At 35.3% G+C, this 22,749-nt stretch overlaps 1 protein-coding gene across 1 annotated transcript in view; it reads left to right on the forward strand.

The window, feature by feature from the left end:
- Window positions 1–22,749, forward strand: part of Lrriq1 (leucine rich repeats and IQ motif containing 1) — a 123,937-nt gene that overhangs the window by 60,516 nt on the left and 40,672 nt on the right. Inside the window, exon 22 of the mRNA XM_075954236.1 lies at window positions 8,422–8,523. Within this exon, the coding sequence (XP_075810351.1) occupies window positions 8,422–8,523 (102 nt within the window). The remainder of the gene's footprint in view (window positions 1–8,421; window positions 8,524–22,749) is intronic.

Genomic DNA, 22,749 nt, shown 5'->3' on the forward strand with positions numbered 1-22,749 from the left:
TGCTGCACCTTCCGTTTGCCTATACCTTCTCTTCACTTATTTTGAAAGTCCCAAAGAAGTCCATCTGCTGTGAACCGAACCATGTTGTATCTATGTCAGTAAAACGATAACTCCAAACCCAGATTGTAACTTCCATGCCAAGTTCAAAGGCAAAATGGTTTGAGAACTGACCCAGTCATATTCAGTAAATAATTGCTTTTTCTAATCTAGAAGTTTTTCTAGACCTTCAGTTAATAGGAGTAACACAATGCTTGCAGTCCCCTCTCATTGGAGAGAGCTGAAAAAAAGTTTTCGTCACCAGAACTTTCATGATTCTGCCAGTGTAAATGACTTTCTTCCTGTTGTTATCATCAAAACCTTATTCGTATTGGTTGAGGAAGATGTGAAAAGTCAGCATTATTAAATGTTTCAGCAAATGATTCAGCAAGTAATATCTGCATAGATATGACTTTTCCTTTCTTTCTCTCTATTTTACTTATTTATTTTAAATTTTATGGTCACAGCTATATAATCTTAAACAAAAAAGGAGCTTCTTTTTGTCAGTCACAAGGGGGCATGATAGAGTCAAAAATGAGAAAGGAGACCCCACAGGTAGACTTTGTAACTCCATTTTAAACTCAGTGTTTGGCAGTGGTGAATCAGTGGGATGGGCCAGGTAAAGGTTGTCGCCTACAATTGTGACTTTTAAATGAAAATCATCACCATCTTACATGATTCCAATAGTCTCTTTACCACTGATTGAGAAATTTGAATCTTTGTGTTTCATGTTTGTTGCCTTTTTTACATTAACATTTATTAATAACACAAAATCAATTTGTCTTTCCACTCAGAATGTTAAGTAAAGAATTTAATAATGAATCTCTCATGGTTCTCGTGATTTCCCTTATTCCCTTCTTAGAGTAGACATACCCCCAATGGAATAAGAGAGGTTAAAAATGAGAAAGAAAGAAAGAAAGAAAGAAAGAAAGAAAGAAAGAAAGAAAGAAAACCAGAGGGACCTTCTTGAATGATCACGTTGTGTTTAACTGCTGTTAAGTCTGAGATTTATCACTTAGACAATTTTAATCTACGAATAAATTATTTAAGGCTCTGTAAAATTGGTTTTTGTTTAGAGATTAAAATTTAAATCAAATTCCTGTTGCCTTTCCAATTTCATAATTCAATGGTGATGTTCCATTAATTTACATGAATATGACAACGATTTAAAATTGTAGTCACTAATGTTCGAAAGCAATATTTAAATCTAAATTCTGCTAAAACTGTGAAGTTACCTAGAAAATCTTAAATATTAGTGGACATATTCAATACTTCTGTGGAAAACGTGCCAACGTGAAAATTTGAAGCCACAAGAGGGCAGCATTGTCCACAAAAGTGCTGTGAGGCTCACTAGTTCTGTCGGCTGCAGAGATCAGGGTGTGTATTGTGTGTCACTGTCTATGAATTACATGGAGTCAACAACATTCTCTGTTCTAACAAAGCAGTGATCCTCAAAAAAGCCAAATACACACAGAGAATGCAGAAGCTTTAAATATCAGTCATGGAAAATATAAAATAATCTGGTCCGGAGAAAGCACTTAATATTTCCCGTTTGCATCTTTTACATACTTTCATTAGCCAAGAAGGATGGATCCACAATATTTATTTAATGTTCAAATGAGAACATGGCATGTGCCGAAAGCCCAGTGAGTGGAGAAAGTAGGAGTTAATGAAATAAATTGCCGACAGAGGAAGAAAACTGCCGCAGAAACTGACTAATCATGAAACACAGTTGAGGACAAGTGGGGGCAGCTGGGAGGGAAGCCGCAGTGCTGCTGAAATCTGCGGGCATAAATAAAGCCCTCTGCTCTAAGGAGCAGCGGGACCCAGTGTCCTGCATAGCAGAGTTTACAGGCCTCTGGCCCAGGCCTGGTTTGTTTCATCTTACTACTTTGATATAAACTATCATTTGCTCAGGAAGAAAAAAAAAGAGAGAGAGAGAGAGAAACAGAAGAAGGAAGAATGGGAAGATGATGACGGGATTGCTTGCAGTCTTGAGAGGAGTTCAACAATGTGTGACGTTATCGTTGTCATAGCTTACTCAGTTTGTTTGGGTTGTGGTTGTTGTTCTTCTTGGTGTTTTTTTTTTTTCCTTCCTGATTGACATCAGCTAGAAACAATACCGACTAATTGCGTTTTGCTCATTGCCCGTCTCTTTGCTCTGCTGACCTACTGAAGGAGACACAAAAGTAACTTCAGAATTTGGGGACCAGAAATGGAGTTAGCAGACACTGAGGGAAGTTTAAGATACAGGCCTGCAGTGAAGAACATGGTGTGTGAAGGGAGAGTTCCTGGTCGACTGGAAAGATGCAGGGTCAATAACCCGAGGGTAGTGAGCATATCTGGGAGTGGGTGGCTCATCTGGATGTCTAGCATGCCTTAGAAGCTCTAAGTAGAGGGATCTGGGTGCCTAGAAGCTGGCCAAGTATAGGGCAGAAAATGTAGAATGCTGAAATAATATGTTTTTCTCTGTATTTATCAGATCGATGCATGTTGAATTTAAGCTTCTGTAATTAAGGAAAAGAAAAAAAAAACAAGAGGAAACCAAGCAGATTAATTTATTTTTGAAGGAAGGGTGCCAGACAGGATAGAAATGATTCACCAATCATTTTAATTCCTACTAGCATTAAGTATGTGATTCTCTCTTGTTCAGTAGGTGTTCGTTGGTGGGTTTATTTCCAAGAAAAAAAAATGGCTTAAGCCAGTTCCTACCATGACATCATATCCAAGGATTAAGTAATGTAGAAAATTAGGAAAGATTCATTTTGTGCATTTTAAGCTGTTCATCGGTTGTGGAGAAAGAGTTTCCAAAGTGGTAATCTAGCTAATGAATTTGTATGTGAGAGGGATCAAGAATGATTAATATTGACCAAATTTCTTAAGATTTATTTTAGTGACCTCTAAGAGTTCTAGAAAGAATCAATAAGAATTTGAGCCAAACACTAATTTGGTGTGCTTCCAAAATCGATAATAAAATTCACTTTGAATTGTAAGCAGTCAAGTATCTATCTATTTGGCATAAAACTCCCTGAATCTACTAATATGTCTGGCACCTGACTCAACAAATTACATTAAAGATATTGACAAACATTATGTATATTTATGGCTTTGTTAGTCTTTGATCAATTACAGATTTATATATGGGAAGTTATATTTAAATTAGTACATAATATGCAGGTCTATGCAAATAAAATTGGCGCTAATGGGATTCAAGAGGGCCAGTGTGGATCCCAAGCCACGGAGCCGTGTTTTCCACATGGTGCTGGTTTACGGACATGATGGATGCCAGAGTAAGAGAAGTAGAGATTCTCACTTGGTGTTTTCAGAGAGCTGATAAGAGCAGGCAGGATGTGACCCAGGAGTTTCTCTGTGAAGTACTGGAGAGGGCAAAGGACCAATGCCTGAGTCGCCTATGAAAGTGAAACCCCAAGGTGTGAGCTGGAGAATGTTTTCCAAGGAGAACTGTATATAGGGAGTGGAGCCAGCCAGAGAGAGATGTCTGCTGTAGGAAGCAAAACGAAGGACAAGAGCCCCTAGCCCTTTGAAATCAAAGTACTGGAGATGAGACACAGCTGCCGGGTTTGGTCTTTGCCTAGCTGGGTTCTAGTCTTGCTTTAGTCTGGTATTTCTGTACTGTGTCCCTATTTTTCCTCTTGGGAATGGTAATAGATACAGAATCTATACTGTGCCACTGTATGATGGAAGTATACGATTTGCATTTTTATTTTACAGGAGTTTATGAGTAGAAGATTGTCTTGATTTAATAGAAGAGACTTTAGATTTTGGACAGTGCTAAGACTGCAGATGCCTGTGAAAACATTTGATGTGGAATTTATGAAATTCACATGATTTTATGGCCATCAACTAGAGACAAAGCAGAGTGCAGCGGCTCAAATTAGAACTGTGAACACTTGGTCCCCAGTTGATAACATAGCTTGGGCGAACCTTCAGAGGTAGAGGAAGCACATGAGACAGGGTATAATTGAAAAATCTTGCCTGCTGTCAGTTTGTCTGCTTTGTGGTTTTTGTTCAAGATGTGGGCTCTCAGCATCCTTCTTTTAGGTCCATGGCTGCTGTTTGTTGCCGTGACTCTACTCAGCCATCATGGATTCGTATCCCTCGGGAATCATAAGCTAAAATAAACTCCCTCTTTTTGTGTTGGTTTTTGGTCTAGGTGCTTTATTAGGGCAATATAAAAGTCACTAATACAGTCATTTAGTTTCAAGAATGTTGGCTCCCGACTGAAAAAGCATGGGATAAAACCGGACTCTCTGAACATGGTGAACAATGAGGGCTGAAGAGAAGCCAGGGACAATGGCATGGGGTTTTGCTCCTACTCAACGTTCTGGCTTTGTGGGAGCCTAGCCAGTCTGGATGTTCGCCTTCCTAGATATGGATGGAGGGGGGAGGACCTTGGACTTTCCACAGGGCAGGGAACCCTGACTGCTCTTTGGACTGGAGAGGGAGGGGGAGAGGAGTGGGGGGAGGGGGAGAAGGGTGGGAGGAGGGGGAGGGAAATGGGAGGCTGGGAGGAGGGGGAAACTTTTTTTTTTCCTTTTCTCAATAAAAAATAAAAAGAATGTTGGCTCCCATGAAGCAGGCCTTGGGTTGAGTCCCCAGCAGTTCACTAAAACTGTGCATGGTGGTAGATGGCTGAAATCCCCTCCTAAGTTAAAGGCAAGGATGTTGAAGTTAAAACTATCTTAAAAGTTTGAGATCAGCCTACATAGACTGCTTGAGACCCTGTCTTTTAAAAGTCACAATAACTACTATATATATATATATATATATATACCAACCACAGTTCCCCCTCCCACCCCTCCTTCTACTCACCAACCCTGCTTCCCTCCAACTCCTCAGAAAGGGTAAGGCCTCCTATGCGAATCAACATAACCTGGCACATTAAGTTGAGGGAGGACCAAGCCTTTTTTTGGTTTTATTTAAGAAGAATGGCATTAAGGTAGTTAATTGTGGACTGAATCAAGCACATAGGAAGCTGGAGTAGCCAAGCTCGCACCAAAAACCGTGACATTTTAGTAAAAGGCACAGTTGGCGCCTAAAGCATGACAGCTGCGCCCAAAGTGTGAGAGCTAGAAAAAGGCACAAAATCCAAAAAACAGCGCCATTACATAGCCCATAAAAAATATTCCCCGCCAAGATGGTGCTGAAGGGAAGCAAGGGGGGTTGAGACCTAACTTATTTACAAAGAGGATGATTGGGGTTAAAGATGGGGTAAGATGATTCAGAATACCTGGTGCCCTGGTGATCTCCATTAGGGGCTAGAAGAGCTGAAGCTCATGCAGACATGATTGCTGATGTGATTGGTTAATTCTCCTACCTTTGAGATTTGTGGGGGTTTTGCTTTATAACTTGCATGCTGGAAGGAAATAAAGGAGTTCCTGCTTGACTGGACTCCCCACTGCATCTGATTGTCTCTAGAACGTGGGGGCTGGGTGGCAAGCAGGGCACTTCCTCTCCTTAGCCAGGGCCAGTTACAGGCAGGTGGCTCAATTCTTTATAGGGTGGCAAGGGAGTGTTCTGCAGAGGAACCCCGCAGTTAATCACAACTGACACTATAGAAACTGAAAAACAGATTATGCAAAAAATAGAAACTTAATGAGTAAAATAATACTGCCTTAATGAGATAATGGTTATAAAACATCACATATGGAGCCAAATGCATAAATGAATTTGGTTCTCATACTTGAAAGTCTCCTTAGATGTGTTTAAAGATTTTTTTTTTACACTGGCAAGGCATTTTAGGAGAGAGAAAGAACTTTGAAAGTAACGATAATGATAGACAAGTATATTTGATGAGAAACACATACTTCAAAAGCGAACCATGTTGGATCCAATCGTCTACTCTGTCTACCTGTTCTCTGCACAGCCTACCTTATTCTCTGAATGATTAAAGGTATTTTCCAGTAACTGAAATCATCTTAAAATGTTGCCATTATGTATGTTCAGCTTCATTTGCTTGCGGCAATTATTGAGTGCCTACACTTATGGGAACATGTAATTTATACACGCTGTGTCACCTCTCCCAGTCAAAGTCAAAGTTGGAAAGACTTGACAAAGTGCATGACCCGTTTGCTTGTATCCGTGGAACTAGTAAAAGGTGGACATAGGATCTGGCCCACTGTACAATGTACACAAAATGATCCACAAGCTCTTCTCTTTGTAGTATTCCTGTTTTCCCAGCTTCCCTGCTTGACTGTGTTTTTTAAACTTCAACTGTTATTATTCATGGTGTTATTTCTAGGGAGTTTTGGTATCCATTTTTTCTCTTTTTTAATAATTTATTCAAATTCACTGTATGCACCTTGCTTGAAGGTGTCAGATCCCCTGAAACTGTAGTTTTTCTCATTTTAAATCACCATATATTGGTCTTCTTATCATTATTGCTTTGCAATTAAAATGAACTTTTGAATCAGTTTAAGGTGATGCAATCAACATGTTCTGAAACTAAAAGGATATTTATGGTGCTCTTGGAAAATAAAATTATTTTCATGAGTATTTTTCAGACATGCATTCTAAATAGTTTCTGTATATTAAAGGATTGGCTCTGAATTAGCAGAAGTAATGACAGAAGTATGTACTAATGATACCCCTGCTTCACATATGAATTTGCACAGAGCAAGAATGCTTGCTGCTTTTTCCAAGAAAGTTCCAGTCTTTTATCCATAATGTTTTATCCTTTAGAGCAAAAGCTAACCAATGATAAATCCATCTATCTATTTCCTATATTCAGAGTATTTGCCAAAGACATAAATTATTAGAAAATGTTATTATGATTTGCGCTGCCTTATGCTTGTTTGTGTCACGTATTGAGTGCCTACATGTTGGCAATGAGCATGATTGATTTTCAACCATTTTACCTTTTGCATGGAAAGTCAGTACTGTTCCCGTTGGGAAAAGACAGATTGGAAGAGCAGCGTGTTCACATTCATACAACTGGTAAAAGCTGATACTGATATCTAACTCAGTTATATTGAATTGTAACGCCATCCTTCTGAAAGCAACATAGATCTAATAAGAGTGTGAGAAGAAAGAAGACTAAGGGAGTGGGAAGATGATTATGACCAACCATAGCAATGAGCAATTGAAATTATACTTTTCATTATTGACTTCTTTTTGGATATCACTAGATATGTGGATGGCTTATATAGCATCCTGCCTGTGCTGGAGAGTATCTGTATGTTTGTAATTGTTGCTAATTCCTAGAGAGTTTTTGTAGGAACTCCCAGTGATTATAATCCCATAGGGTGCGGATACCTCAGAAAGGAGCCAAACTCGGACTTATAATTTCTGTAGACATGATCAAAATAGTGTTTGTGAAACACGAAGATGAGCTTTAATGGGGCTCAGTTATGCTGGAAGACTACTGGGACTTGCCAGGTTACTCGTTATGGAGCAGCCTTCCACAGATGCTTTTCTTTCTCCTCTGAGTGTATAGTTTGAAACTTACTGCTTTAGCACTAAATTATGAATGTGCTTTAGTGTCTTCAATTTTTAAAATGGTGACTCTTTGTTTGATTTAATTCTATTACACTAGACTTACTCTCCTAGACTTTTTTCCAAATAATTTAAGATAGTAGAAAAAAAATGTACCACCCTGAAAAGGTGGTTTTACCATGCTAAAAGTGCTTAAGTTTCCACAAGCTTTCATCCCTTGGTGCTTATATCCCTGCATTTTCAGTCTTAGGCAAAAACCTCTAAATTCTGCAGGGCCAAAACCCATTTTTCATATTCCATACAATCATTTGTTGTTAATAAAAAATTGCAAGGCCTTACATTCACTGTGACTCACCCTGTAACATGATAGAATAATACTATTTATAACTTTAAAATATAGAAAAAAAATTAACTTCTAGGTTCTGTAAATACGTTATTATAGAAGAGAAACCACCACTTTTTCATGATATGAAGATTTTCTAGCAAGCTGGTTTCTTGCTGTCTTGCTTCCATCTCACAGCTGTGTTCTCTGTATAGTTTAGGGAGGATGTAGTAAGTGTACCGTCCCACCTGGTAATCAACTGCTTTTTCTAGTTTGAGGAGAAATACTAGGAAAGGAACTAAAATAACTGTAGCTTGACTCCCAAATATAAAGATGATGTCAAACAATATGTGTTCAAATTTTCACAATATTCTTAACATTTCTGACTTTCTACTAAAGGAGGGCCATAGGATTGATGATACGACTAAGAATATACAACTTCTGGGCACTTCTTTTTTAATTATCAAGTTTTAAAAGGCATTGGCAATTTCACAGAGACACAATGGAATGTGTATTATTTTTAATAACAGAAAAAGGAAAAATGTGTTCATATAAGAGAAGGAGTAACCAAGAGCTGGTCTTCCTTCTTCTTCTTCTTTCCCCCCTAGAACCCTCTGTGAGACTAGCATTATTCAAAAAACACAAAAATGAAGTTCGTGTTACAAAGTCATCGAAGAGATCACAGCTGAGGAGGGTCAGTTACTTTGAAGGTAAGGTTTAATGTAAGACACAGAAAGATTAAAATGTTCTGTAAGGATAGAAAAAAGGTGTTGGGGGCTGGAGAGATGGCTCAGTGGTTAAGAGCATTGCCTGCTCTTCCAAAGGTCCTGAGTTCAATTCCCGGCAACCACATGGTGGCTCACAACCATCTGTAAAGAGGTCTGGTGCCCTCTTCCGGCCTGCAGGCATACACACAGACAGAATATTGTATACATATAAATAAATAAAATAAATATTTAAAAAAAAGAAAAAAGTTGTTAAAATGTTTACAGCCCTCCTACTACCTAAAGTACACACATATAATGTATGCATGTGTGTGTTTGTGTAAAATAGCCTCAAAGAATTAAATATATTTATCAAAATAAAAACCCTATTTACAATGCTAATACAAATGAAAACCCTATTTTCATTTGTGTTAGTGTTTATCTAGATTTTATGTGCCCTTGATTGTTGTATAAATAACCATGCAATAATGTATCATCAGTTTTAATATTGTTATAAATTCTTAATGAGTATAAATTATAATAGCTTGAATTAGTGAGACTGACCACATGATATTCTGATACACTTATAGTATGTCAAATGTTGTTAAACAGTACAAATTATACTTTGTTATATTGAAAGCTTTCTTAGTTACTTTTAGAATGAAGGTTTTCACGTCCAGTTCACAGGTTTCCTTTCTGACTTCACCATACCAAAGAATTAAATTCTCGTATCATTAAACAGAACCATAATGTGACTTACCAGTTTCATACCTATTTGTAGTACTAAAATTTTATTATTTATGCTACCCATACTTCCTGATAATTATTTATAACAGAGGGAAAAGGGCATGTACTTTTGAATGGAAAATAACTATTACTGTCTTATTTTTTGTGTAATAAATCTTAAAAAGCATTTATTATTGATAACGTGATCAAGAATGGGTTCATTGTGATTTGCATTTCATTATGATTTGAAAGTCACTAAGTTATTTTGATGTAGAGTAACATATTCAAGTATGTATGACCAGAAGACATGCCATCTAGAGTTTTCTTGGAAGTCTATAACAACAAGCAAATATTTTAAAAAAATACATAAACATTTGTGGAAGGTGATTGAGATTATTGCTTACATAGTTTATGGCATGTATATATGTATATGGTATTATCCATTATATTGTTTTAATGTTTGCAATTTTTCATGGTAAGACAATTTCAAAATTTAGTGTCCATTGAAGGTGGTACTGGGGAGATGACTCATTGGTTAACAGCAGAGGCTACTCTTTAGTAGGACTTGGATTCAAATCCAGCATCTACTTGGAGACTTGCAATTATCGGTGACTCCAGTTCTAGAGTATACAAAACACCTTCTAGCCTCCTCAGAAACAAGGTACACACCAGGTACAAAGACCACGTGCAAGCAAAAATATCCATACACATAAAATTAAAAATAAAAACCTCAAAAAAAATAAATAAAAAATAAAAACCTCAATACTTTAGGAAATACTGTAATAGAACTAAATTAGATTTCCAAAATTAAGACAAGCCTTGGCTTTCAAACAGCATTCTATTTCCTGCTATTATGTTAGATAGCAGTTCACCCTTTTCATAAGTAATAGTAACAGTTATGGTAAGATTAGCATCAATTCCATCCATAACTTTCCCCTGTTAAATAAAGATATCCTTACTACAGAAAGAAAGTACCTAGAAGAAAGAGACATTTAATTTAGATGACTTGAACATTCAGAAAGAGCTCTATCCTAAAATGTTCCAGTGTATTCCCAGTTCCTACCCATGAGAGTGCATGTGAAGAGCATGTTTTGTTTTGTTTTTTAACTATGAACCAATACAAAATAGGCTAAGAAAAGTTCACAGTAGGGACAGAAGACATTCTATAGAGCACGGGGTTTGCACATAAGTTTTATCTGCATAATTGTATTTGGTTTTTTTCTTCCATGCAAAATGTGTTTGTTTTTGGTGTTTTAAGTTTTGTTTTACAGTCCTCCTAAATATATGGAACTTCCTTTCTTATACTGAATGAGTATTATGTACAGATAGATAGATAGATAGATAGATAGATAGATAGATAGATAGATAGATAGATAAATTTCCCAACTTGTGGGTATTAGTTATTGTGGTTATTCTAAGGTGTTTGATTTTAAAGAATGGGCTTTGACAATAATGGTTCTACATGAGAAAAATTTCCAATTAATATGCTAGCATTTGTCTCTTTAAAAAGATGTATTAAAGATAAAATGCTAGTGTCAAGCCCAGTCTTTAGAATCAAATGCCTTAGGAGCACATTCTCTTTGGAGGGCTACCTGACTCAGCTAGATATAGGGAGGAAGGCCTTGATCTTACCTTGAAGTGTCAGACTTTGTTGACTCCCCATGGGAATATTTACCCTTTCTTAGGTGTGGATGGAGGCATGGAGTATAGGGAAAGGTAGGGTGGGAGGAGGAGAGGGAGTGAGTATAAGGATAGTTATGTAAAATGAGAAAAGATTATATTTAAAAAGTTCTTAATTAAAAAAGGGGAAAAAAGTTAAAATTCCATGCTGTCTCATATGCTTCTCTGACCTCAACCTGCAACTAGACATATGTTTGCTGATGCAGAGGGAAGCTTAATTGAGCAGGCTGACCTGCTGAGCTGCCCAGTGATTGGTGCATTTTGAAACCAAGTCTTTTTTGAGATACAACTTGTATGTTATATGGAATATTTTAAGACAATTCAATTAATCTTACTGTTACATAACCAGCATTACCTTTTAGTTTTAGAACATTAAAACTTACTTTCCCTTATGAAAAAGAATGAAATAAAATTAATAGTCGGATTCTGAATTCCCCATGAGGGAAATCAAAATTAAATTTGCTATAGGTTTTAGATTAAATAACTCCATGTGGAATAATATCTCATGACTATGGTATGCCAGCATTGTTTTTTAAATTTTCTTATTATCCTCAAATTAGATCATAGTATTATTTGAATATTGATTCTAAAATTCTAATTTATTTTATAGTAACATTGTAGGAGTTATGGAAAACCATTCTTTTTCAATTTTTCAGTCATGACCATGTAAAATGTCATGAGTCTTGCAAATTGTATTAAATGCTTTGTTTCAGATATCAATAGACAAATGATGATATCCACATGCGAAATGTGGTTACACCTGAGGAATATTTGATATGGAATTAACTATATTAAATAGCATGATGTAAAAATCTTGCCATTCATCAGTCCATTTTTATAAAATACCCGTTTATATCAATTGCCACATTCGTGAAATGAAGAAAATGACTTTTCGTTAAACCTAGTCAAGGCTAGACTTTGATCACGTCTGTATGCTGGTTACCCAGAAGTATGCCACGTGTCAGATATTATTTGATTCTTCCTCCAGGACTGAGGGCCTAAAAATTATATATATACATACATATATATGTATATATATATATATATATATATATATATATATATATATATATATATATATATCTTACAGGTTTGCTTGCTTGTTTGATTGTTAGGTACCTCTCTTCATTTACCTCTGCTATCACATATAATTCTCACTTGGGTTTAAATATATAATCTTGCCTTGAAAGTCAAAACTCTATATTCTTTTGAAAGACTCTGATGAGTTAAGAATCCTGAAGTCACCCTTCAATGTTTGCTACTGACCTAAGAGGAAGCAGAGTTGCCGTGTTCTAAGTGTGGATGCTGCAAGTTGTCTAACACAGCTTAATTCTTTAAAAACAAATAGCTGTTTCAACTATCTGCTTTAATTATGTTCTATAAATAAATAGTAAATCAAAGCAAGTACATTAAAATGTTTATAGTATGGCATTCATGAAACCGCTTTACAACGAGATTTACAGGTTCAAACAGTATAAAGCGATATAGGAATGATCATGTCACTATCCTGGATAGTCCCTGCTGTAAGCTATTTTAGTCTTTTTAATGTTCATTGATAAATCATGATTCTATAAAATTATAAGGAACAATATGAAATGTTGAGTATGTATACCACATGGCATGATTAAATTTAGCTACTCAGTCTGTATGTTACTTCAACTACTTATAATTTCTATGATGAAATATTTAAATTGTTCCATTAACTATTCTGAAGTAAACAATGTGTCATTATCTTCTCTATTACCTTTGATGTATGTTGGGACTCAACACCTGCTTTTCCTGCCTAGGTCCTAATCAGCAGTTTCTCATTCCTTCACTCTCCCTACCTTGACTTTTGGTACCTGTTTTTCTACTCTCTATGTTCATCAGTTCAACATGACTAGATTCCACTTAGAGATACAGCATATGTCTTTTGTGTTTTCTATGTCGCTCACAGTAATGTCCTTTGATTCCATTCATGTTGTCACAATAATCTGATTTCCTTCACCTTTTTTTTTTGTTTTTGTTTTTCAAAGCAGGGTTTCTCTGTGTAGTTTTGGGGCCTGTCCTGGAACTAGCTATTGTAGACCACAATGACCTCGAACTCACAGAGATGCACCTGCCTCTGCCTTTCTTGTGCTGGGATTAAATGTGTGCATGCATCACCACTGCCCAACATCCTTCACCCTTCTTAAGACTGAATAATATTTCTTTGTATATGTATACAATATTTTCTTTATCCACTCATGTTTTACTAGACTTTGCAGGTGTTGATATATTTTGGTGACTATGTTTAATGCAGTAAACAGGGACTTCCAGAGATGTGTCTAGCATTCTGTCTTCATTACTATTAGATAATTATCCAGTGGTGAGGTTGATAGATCAAATGATACTTCGACATTGCTTGATCAAATGATACTTCTATATGCAATTTTCTGAGAAATTTCCATCATGATTTAATTAATAGCTTGTGCTATTTTATATTACTCTAACCACGTATACTTGTTCATTTTTCTCTACATGATGGCTTTTTACCTTTTATGTTTATAATAAAATCCATCTTGCAAAAGTATACAATATTTCATTATGGTTTTCATTGTACTTATGTTAGTGATTCTGAACATTTTCTCATATACAGTTTGGTCATTTGTATGTCCTTTTTTATAGATGGATGAATGGATGGATGGATGGATAAGTAGATAGATGATAAACTGATAGACAGAAAAATGATAGGCACATAGATAAATAGATAGAGGATTCATAGATAGACAGATGATAGAAAAAATATGATATGTATTTTAAACTTCTTCCTGTGTCATTGTATTTCAGTTCCTGCCATATGTTTTAAAGTGGTTTCGTTTCAATTTTTTGAAAAAATATCCATTCCATATTGCATATTCTTGGGACTTATGTGTGAAAATGAGGCTAACCATGAATGTGTGAGTTTACTTCTAAGTTTTATGACCCACTTCATTTGCTCATGTGTCTGTCTCCATGCCAGCATTATGCTGTTTTGATGACAATCATTTTCTAATAAATTTTAAAATCAGGGAATTTGATACCTCAAGCTTTGCTCTCTAAACTCATGATAGTCTTAGCTCTTTTGTGGTCCCATGCAAGTTTAATAATTTTTTTCCATTTATGTGAAAAATAATATTGAATTTTGATACAATTGCATTGAAGTTTTACAAAAGTCTTGCATGAAGATGTTAGCAAGAAAAAGTTTTCAGCCCTTTTGTGTTTGTAAATTTGTATATAAGGATTTTATTGTTGTTGCTTTTGTAAGTAACTTGTTGATTTAATTTCATTTTTAAGCTTTCATAAATACCTTTTATACATATGTGGAAACACTACTCACTTTTTGCATTTTAGTGCACTACTGAATTTATTGATCAAATATATTGGGATTTTTGTGGTAAAAGAGTAGGTAAGACTATGATGTCAACAAATAGAGTTACTTTTTACACATTAGAATGCCTTTTCTATTTTTGTCTTGACTAATTCCTCTAGACAGAGCTACTAGTACCCTGTAGTCTGACTAGACATCAGTATCATTTGATCATAACAACTTTTATTTGAACATTATTAGCTATTGTCTGTGTTTTCTTCAGGGGGCTAACTTCTGCTAATTTACTATTTTGTGTTTCATTTTGAATATTTTTTATTTTTAAGGTTTATGTTTTTACTAGTTTTTAAATTATGTGTGTGCGTGTGTGTGCATGCATTTGTGCAAGCATGTGTACATGTTCGTGTGTATATGTGTGTGTATGTGCATATGCTCACAGAGCTAAGGGTAAAGTGTTTCATCCTGAAGATGGAGTAAGAGGCACTTATGAGCGATTCAGTAATGGTACTTGAAACTGAACTTTAATCCTTTGAGAGATATGCTTAATCAAAGAGTCATTAATTAGTATTCATAAAATTGATTGGAATTATACATAGTTTGGTGAGCGCTAACAGTATGACCTGAGATCCTGTTTGCAAAGGACATAAATACACATCATACTTGCATAGTAAGTGGTCCAAAACTGAAATTATCGGCAACATTAATTGATTCTAAATTAATGGCTTTTTAATGCTTAAAATCTGCATTTCTTATTAAAACTCTGAGTTTCCTCTCTTCAGAGACTCTGATACATGTCTAATAACTGTGAGAAATCAGTGATTTAGGGAATTTGAGAAGTGACTTGTCCAAAGTCATATCAAGAGTAAAAACCTATAAGGGAGCTGATTTCTTCATAAAGCCAAATCTAGGAGAATCAAAACATAATGTACGCTTTGAAGAACAAGATTTCAGGGTATACACTTCAGAATTAAATTACCGATAAAAATAAAAACTAATATATTAGGTAATGCAAAACTCTAGGAGATTAATGGTGTATTTCATTTTAATTCTTGTATCCTTGTTGGCACCAAATAAAAGAAGTAGTAATTTTTCTCATCATTGCAATTAATATTTGATGTTTATCCTATAATTAGCTACTAATATTGACATTATGATAATGCTACATTTTTGAGAACCAAATCTATTTGTCTTTGGATTCATGTTAATCAGTGGCAATATTTTGACTCACATCTGTTCATTTTTTGGATCCTCAGGAAGCTTCACACACAGTCCTAAAGTAAACAATGTATTTTTACTTCATTTCTGCTCATTTATATATAAACGACATTCCTTCCCTACCCTCATCTACTGAGCTTCTAATTTTGCTACTTCTAAAGTAAAAGAAAATTTATAATTTTAGTATTAGCCAGGGGGAAGAAATAAAGCTGGAAAAATTGGGTCTAGCCTGACAACTTTCTCAGGGAGAGAGTTTTAAGTCTCTGTTCGTCATTCCCTGGAATAATTTTACTTGATTTTAAAGTCAAGTTTTCTTACATCGCAGCATGGTGCTGTCATCACAAACATGAATCCTATTTGTCCTCTTATAAAATGGAAGATTTACAGATACCATATGTTCCTGTATGCCATAAATGCTTAAATATTTTGTATTAACTTTTCAAGTAATGAAGACATTTGAAAAACTTTAATTTCTATAATTTTAACTTCAGAGCATCCTAATCAAACCATCGTCTTTTGTGGTATTTTTTGCTTTATGATTACAAGCATTTTCTTCTTCTTTCTCCGTTTTAATGACAGGTTGGAGCACAAAATCATATTGTGCAGATTGTTTTAGAGTAGGTTTTGTGTTTCTATAGCTATATATAAAATACTTGCTAATAGTGTTCAGTGTTTATATATTAAGAGTTAACAGAGATTTGCTAACATTTATATTGACTAGCATTTAGCCACAGGGAATGTGGAAACAACGAGAACCTGAAAGCACCCTGCTAAGAGATGTCTGTAGTCTTGTTTTTGCGGAGTAAAATACATTATTAATCAGACTAGACATGGCTACAAAGATTTAGAAAATATATTTTGTCAGTAGCTTGGTTTCCTATAATTGCTATAATTTGAATTACTGTATTCTTACCACATTGTGAATATCTTATATCATCTCTAGTATTCAATGATGTTAGTTGTTGAGCTCAAGGCCTTAGAGCCATGAAGACACATGTACCATTGGGTGGGTTTGACCTGACTCCCTATGTGTATAAAAGACAAGAATTGTGTTCACATGCAACATGACATGACAATACTAAATGTATGCCTTTAAAGAAAATAATTTTTAAATTTTTGATGAGAAAATAAAATCTTTCATCATAAAAAGTCTGAAGTTTTGGAGCCCATTCCCTTGCTCAGTCTACATACAAGGAGTGCCTTGATCCTGCCTCAAGTGATTTGACATACTTTGTTGACTCCCCATGGGAGGCCTTAATCTCTCTAAGGAGCGGATGGGAAGTAGGCAAGGGAAGAAGGCGGTGTGGAAGAAGGGGCAGGAGAGGAAACTGATATTGGTATGTAAAATTTAAAAAAAATGTTAAAAAATAAAATAAAGCTAGGCAGTAGTGGCACACACCTTTAATCCCAGGACTCAGGAGGCAGAGGCAGACAGATCTCTGTGAGTTCAAGGCCAGCCTAGTCTACAAGAACTAGTTCCAGGGCATCCAGGGCTGTTAAACAGAGACATTCTGACTCAAATACCAGATAGATAGATAGATAGATAGATAGATAGATAGATAGATAGATAGATAGATAGATAGATAACAAGGTCTATTCCATCCAGTTCCTTGCAAGTATTAACTTCTTGAAAAGGAAAGAAAGAAGAGGGGCAGTGTGGGAAGGAGAAATGAAAATGGGGCAGGGAGAACGAGGAAAGGAAATGAAAGGAGAAGAGAAGAAAGGAGCAAATGATAATTTTGACCCATTGGCTCAGGAATCTGCATGCTTGTTTTTCAACTTGTGGTGCTGCTTGGGGAGGTTGTGGAATATTCGGGAGGTGGATTCTTGCTGGAGCATGTCATAGAGAGTGGACTTTGAGTGGACCTAATAGTATTATTCTGCTAAATAGACTCCTATATTCTTATCATTATACTCACTTGTATATTCATGTTTCACCTAATTAGAGAAGCTTCTCCTTTGTTTTATTTTCAGTTAAAATATAATTACATCACTTGTTCCTTTCCCTTTTCCTTCATCCAACACATCCATATTACCCCTCTTTTAACCCCACCATTTCTGTTTTACTCTCTCTCAGGTTTATGACTTCTTTTTCTGTGCTTATTTTTTACACATACGCATATATGTGTATGTATATATGTGTGTGTATTGTATATATATGTATAATATATATATATATATATTACAACTATATTTATCAGAGAAGCTTCTTTTGCAGTAGGTAGTAATACAGAGAAGCAAAAGTAGCCAACATCCAGAAAATAGGAGACTGTAGAGTTGTCAGTTCTAAATACAATACACAACCCCTCATTCTAAGGCACTGGGATCATCATGTAAGAAAACCCCCAAAGATAAAAGTTTTGCAAAATAATAGGATAGAATGTTATAAGACAAACTAAACACAGATTGCTGGTAATGGAGATAGTTCTTTGGCAGAAGAGAAACACATGATAGGGAGTATCATATATAATAAATATCTAAATGTCTGAAAATAAAACTATGTAGTATTCTATGAAAGAAATGTAAGGAAAACCAAATGTGTGAAGGCAGACATCACAAAATAACCCCACACCAGTTCAGAATTATGAATAATAAAGGGTTATTTATTTAAGGTAAACTTACAGATCACTGTCCTAGACAACAGTCCTCTGTGCAAACAGGAACAGAGTCTAGCAACTGGAAGTGAGAGCCAGAAGCAAGAGAGATAAGCACATACTTTTCAGTTGCATTTACAGTATAAGAGACCACGCCCAAGTGGGCTGATATCTTAAATACTTTTGACTGAAGGAGCCGAATACAGGATTAAGGAAGAAACAATCATTTGAGCAGAATTTGATGAAGGAGAAGGCTTGAGCAGAATTTAAAAATTAGGCTTAAGTAGGAGGAAAAACAAAAATTGAGTAATCCGAATAAAGACATGGACATATTAAAAGACCTTAAAAGTGGATGTTGTTGAGGTCATTCAACAAAACAAAATAAGCTGGTATGAGCAGGAGAAACCTTGGCATACAACTAGATACCATGGCAGGGGCAAGGCAATGGTAGCCCAAACTTTGTAGTCTACCTTGAGAATTTGGCTTACTATACTCCAAAACCAAAAGGCATTATAAGACTTTAAGCAGAAGATGAGATACTCAAGTTTGCGATTAAAGATGTGGTATGAGGATATATTGTAAGAACAATGCAAGAAGGAACGTGGTAAAATCAGTTAGAAGGTAATGGCAGTTGGAGATGTTACCCTAGAACTGATGAGAAAGGAGGAAACATGGAGATGGGGCAGGTCTATTCACTTTGCATGTACATTTGGAGAAAATTGCTATGTCACCCTCACAGTACATGTATGATATAAGGTCATCACTTATCATCATATGTAATAAACAGTAAGGACTGAAGTCATTACGTGTATAACATTATAGTTCCAAATTTTTCTATAACTTTACTTGCTCCTCACTTAGTAAACAATGCCTCATTTTTTTGTTCCCTATCTGGCAATAAATGATCTTTCCTTTCTATGCTTAAAAATTTGCCTTTGCTTTACACTTTTTCAGATTTACAGTACTGTAACAAAATATCTAAAACTGGCTGGGGGGGACATGCCTTTTAACCCCAGCACTTTGGAGGCAGAGGCAGGCAAAACTCAATGAGTTCATGGGCAGCCTGGTCTACAAAGCAAGTTACAGGTTTGCCAGGACTGTTACGGAAACCCTGTCTCAAAAAACAAAACAAACAATCTAAAATTAGGGACCTACAAAGTAAAAGTGTTGGAGATGGAAAGTCTGATGTGTTCTCACCTTTTCAACTTCCACTGAGATCCTTCTGACAAATGTTACCATGGTATCATGGGAGGTATGTGAAGACAGAGGAAATCAAGCCAGAAATGACCAATCCTACTTTTTTTGTAACTTCCAAGTCTTGTAGAAAGTAGTTGATTCTGAAGGAAATCGTTAATCCTTTCATACATTGTTCCCAAAGACAGCATCTCTATGACATCCAACTTCATTCTGCATCCATTCATAAAGATTCCAGCCCCGGTTATGTTGTGATACTGGGGACCTGACTCTCAAAAGGTGATTTCATGGGCGACAACCCACATACAATATCATGAGGAACAAACCCCATCTATAAAGATTCTATGTGGGAATCCTTATAGACAGGTGATTCTCTCCGAGAACTGTGGTCATAGGTGACCATAACCAAGCCTCTCATATTCATCCTTTCCCCTTTAACATATCATACATATTTTCAAGCCTGACATATCTACTGTGAAATCCCTTCTGTACTTGCTTTGTATTACATCTTTGTTAAAAATATCATTAAATCATTTATTTACTTTTTCTTGAAAAATTAAATCATTCATTTTTTAAGTTTTAAATGTAACGACCGCCACCTTATATCACATTGTCTCGAAACAGCCTGTTTTCATCCTAAATTCTATACATGTCTTTCATAAACTATTATCTATATTTCTACTGCTATGTCTTTCTAAACCATACTTCTTGTTTTGTTTTCTCTCTTGTCTTTTTTTTCTTGTTTTAAGACAGAGTGTCACTATGTAACTTAGTATTGCCTCATACACAATATTCCTGCCACAGCCTCCAAATTGCTAGGATAAAATGCAATTCTGGCATTTTTGCCCTACTAAAACCATAATCTTGCCTACAGCTGGCCATCACTGAAAACTGTTTAAACTCCATTTCCTCTAGCAAAAAATCCCAAGTCTTTAGAATGCTATGCCCTTGGTTTCCTGTTTGCAAACTACTTTTCCATTTTAGCTTTGTAACATTCTTCCCCATCCCAAGATAGATTCTGAGAACACCAGACTTTAATATTTCTTCAAATGTTAATAAACTAGTTGTTCTTTTTTAAAAAAATTAAAAAAGAATTCATCCTCATTCTTTTACATTTTCAGAAATGCCCTTCCTCAGTCTTCCGTATCAATTGTCCTTGCTCTTCACGGTTCAAATAAATAAAATTTCCTCTCTCAGTCATTCCTAATTCAGCCAACCTTATACTTGATTCTACACTTACCTGTGCTATTAACGGTCTTCTCCAGATCGCTAGTCTTTCAAGTTCAGGAATCAAATCTTGGCCATATGCCTGAAACCCCCTGCCCTTAGGAGTCACTAACTGTATTGGCTTCATTTATACTAGGCACTCAAGAACTGTTTGTTGGATTACTATACATTTCGGACTTCAAAAGAAAAAAACAACTTTGGTTCCTTAGCAAACTCTTCCTGTCAATTGCTAGTCCTCAAATTCAGATACTGACCAGTTCCCAACTTAAACTTTTTAACATGTTCAGTCTTCATGTTCAAGTTGTATATTCTGCTCTCAGTCACTCTGAGATCAATTTAGCAAACTTCATAATGCATTCAAAGTTATGCTCATGGACCCTGGCCAACTGTGTTGATCTTGAAAACCTTAGAATACATACCATTCCTTCATTTTTAGTGTTTCTTCAATTTACAAACATTACCTGAAAGAATGAAATTAAACATATTGACAATATATGTCCTATGTGTGAGAAAAAGCTAAATGACGGGCGTGTTTTTAGAGATGCCACAGTGCTTTGGGGAGACTTTGAGATCGTATGTTTTATCCTAAGGCTGCACTTCCATCTATAAGGTATTTCTGCATTCTTGTTTTATTTTAAGAAATAAAAATAAAAGAGCCAAAAATAGTCCAAAAATTAGGTTGTGGACTCCGGACTCTTAAATTTAAATCCAACGTTTGCTCCTTAGCATTTCTGTGTCTGGTTTCTAGTTTTAACATAAATAAACGTTAGAGAAATAATGTATAATTTGGAGCTCAGCAAATGAATTAGTACACATAAAACACTGGAACTACTTTTAGCTTTTGCCCGTATCAAAACCAGTAGCCATTTTCAATAAGATTATATTTAGAATTTAATTCTATTATAGTAACTGGATACATTTTGATGTATTTCATATTGAATGTAGTTTGCATAAGTAGGTGGTGTGTGGTGAGATGTGTATTATTCTGCTTAGTGAATTATTGTTAAGCGCAAAGGAATTTTCCAGGTTCTGGCAAATGGGTAAGATGCCGAATCCAGTCAGTGATCCATTCTACTTAAAAAAACCTACCTGAATAAATTTAATAAACTCCCTTAATCCAGATTTTTCAAGGTGATGTCAATCAATCAATCAGTCACACTTCTGGCATTAACCTACCACCCCCATTTATATGTTGTCCCTGGTTATTTCTTCTCTTTGCCCGCTACAGGGTCCTGAACTTAGGTAGCCCACTGAAGCATGAACAAAAGAAAAATCTGAGATCTCCAAACATTCCAGTCATAAATCTAATTACAAAAATTAACTTAGTTTTTATCCTTCACTTAGCGATGAAATATTTTGATTCAGATATTGATATGTGTTTCATAAAGATAAAATTTGTATGGCCATTTTATTCAGACACAGAGGAAACTTCACACACCTAGAACTCCTCAGCACATAGAGTTAGTTGATTTCCAGTGCTTTTTACGATTCTAGTACTTAACATTTAAAACATTTTTAAGTTGTTTATCAATATGAGAAATAAGAATCACTTGAAGCTTGCTAAAATATATACTATGGATTTTGCATCTAGTACCATAAACTGTATATGAGATTTTTTTTCTCTTTTATGGGAAAAAAATTATGTGAAACACCTTCTGGAAATTTATTAAATGGACTTCTATCACAAGGAATGCTTAAACTTAATTTTAAGAAACTAAACTGTATTTACTATATGGTTAACATTTTTGTCACAACCAAAGGCTGAATCAAAGTTGCAAGTTTTTTAAACAATATGAATACATGAATGTCATGCTTATGTCCAAATTGTCTTGTGTAACTTAAACTGCTCTCCAACGATTGTGCCCATCCCCACCCTGTCTTCACAGATACACATCTGCTCATCTTTCTGTCTGATGAAGAACATTTTATATTGGTATATAATGCCAAACTGGAATTTCCACCTCTTAACATATTTTCCTCTATAGAAGTCTGTAATGAAACTAAGCTTTTCTATTAAAAAGCCTTTATTTTTTTAACTATGATTCAGTTATGTTAGTATAAAAATATATATTATGTTATTAAATATGATATTATGTTGTTATATGTTGGCAGCAAATACATTTGAAATTAATGTATAAAATATTTTAAATAGCTCATGATTATAATTCTATTTTTATCAGAATACGGTGTCCAAATATGTGCTCACAATGCTATAATGGCATCACCTTTTATAATGTTTCTTTAAAAAAAGAAAGTCATTCATTAAAACCT

Source organism: Microtus pennsylvanicus, chromosome 20 (assembly GCF_037038515.1).
Source record: "Microtus pennsylvanicus isolate mMicPen1 chromosome 20, mMicPen1.hap1, whole genome shotgun sequence".
Lineage (NCBI taxonomy): Eukaryota > Metazoa > Chordata > Mammalia > Rodentia > Cricetidae > Microtus > Microtus pennsylvanicus.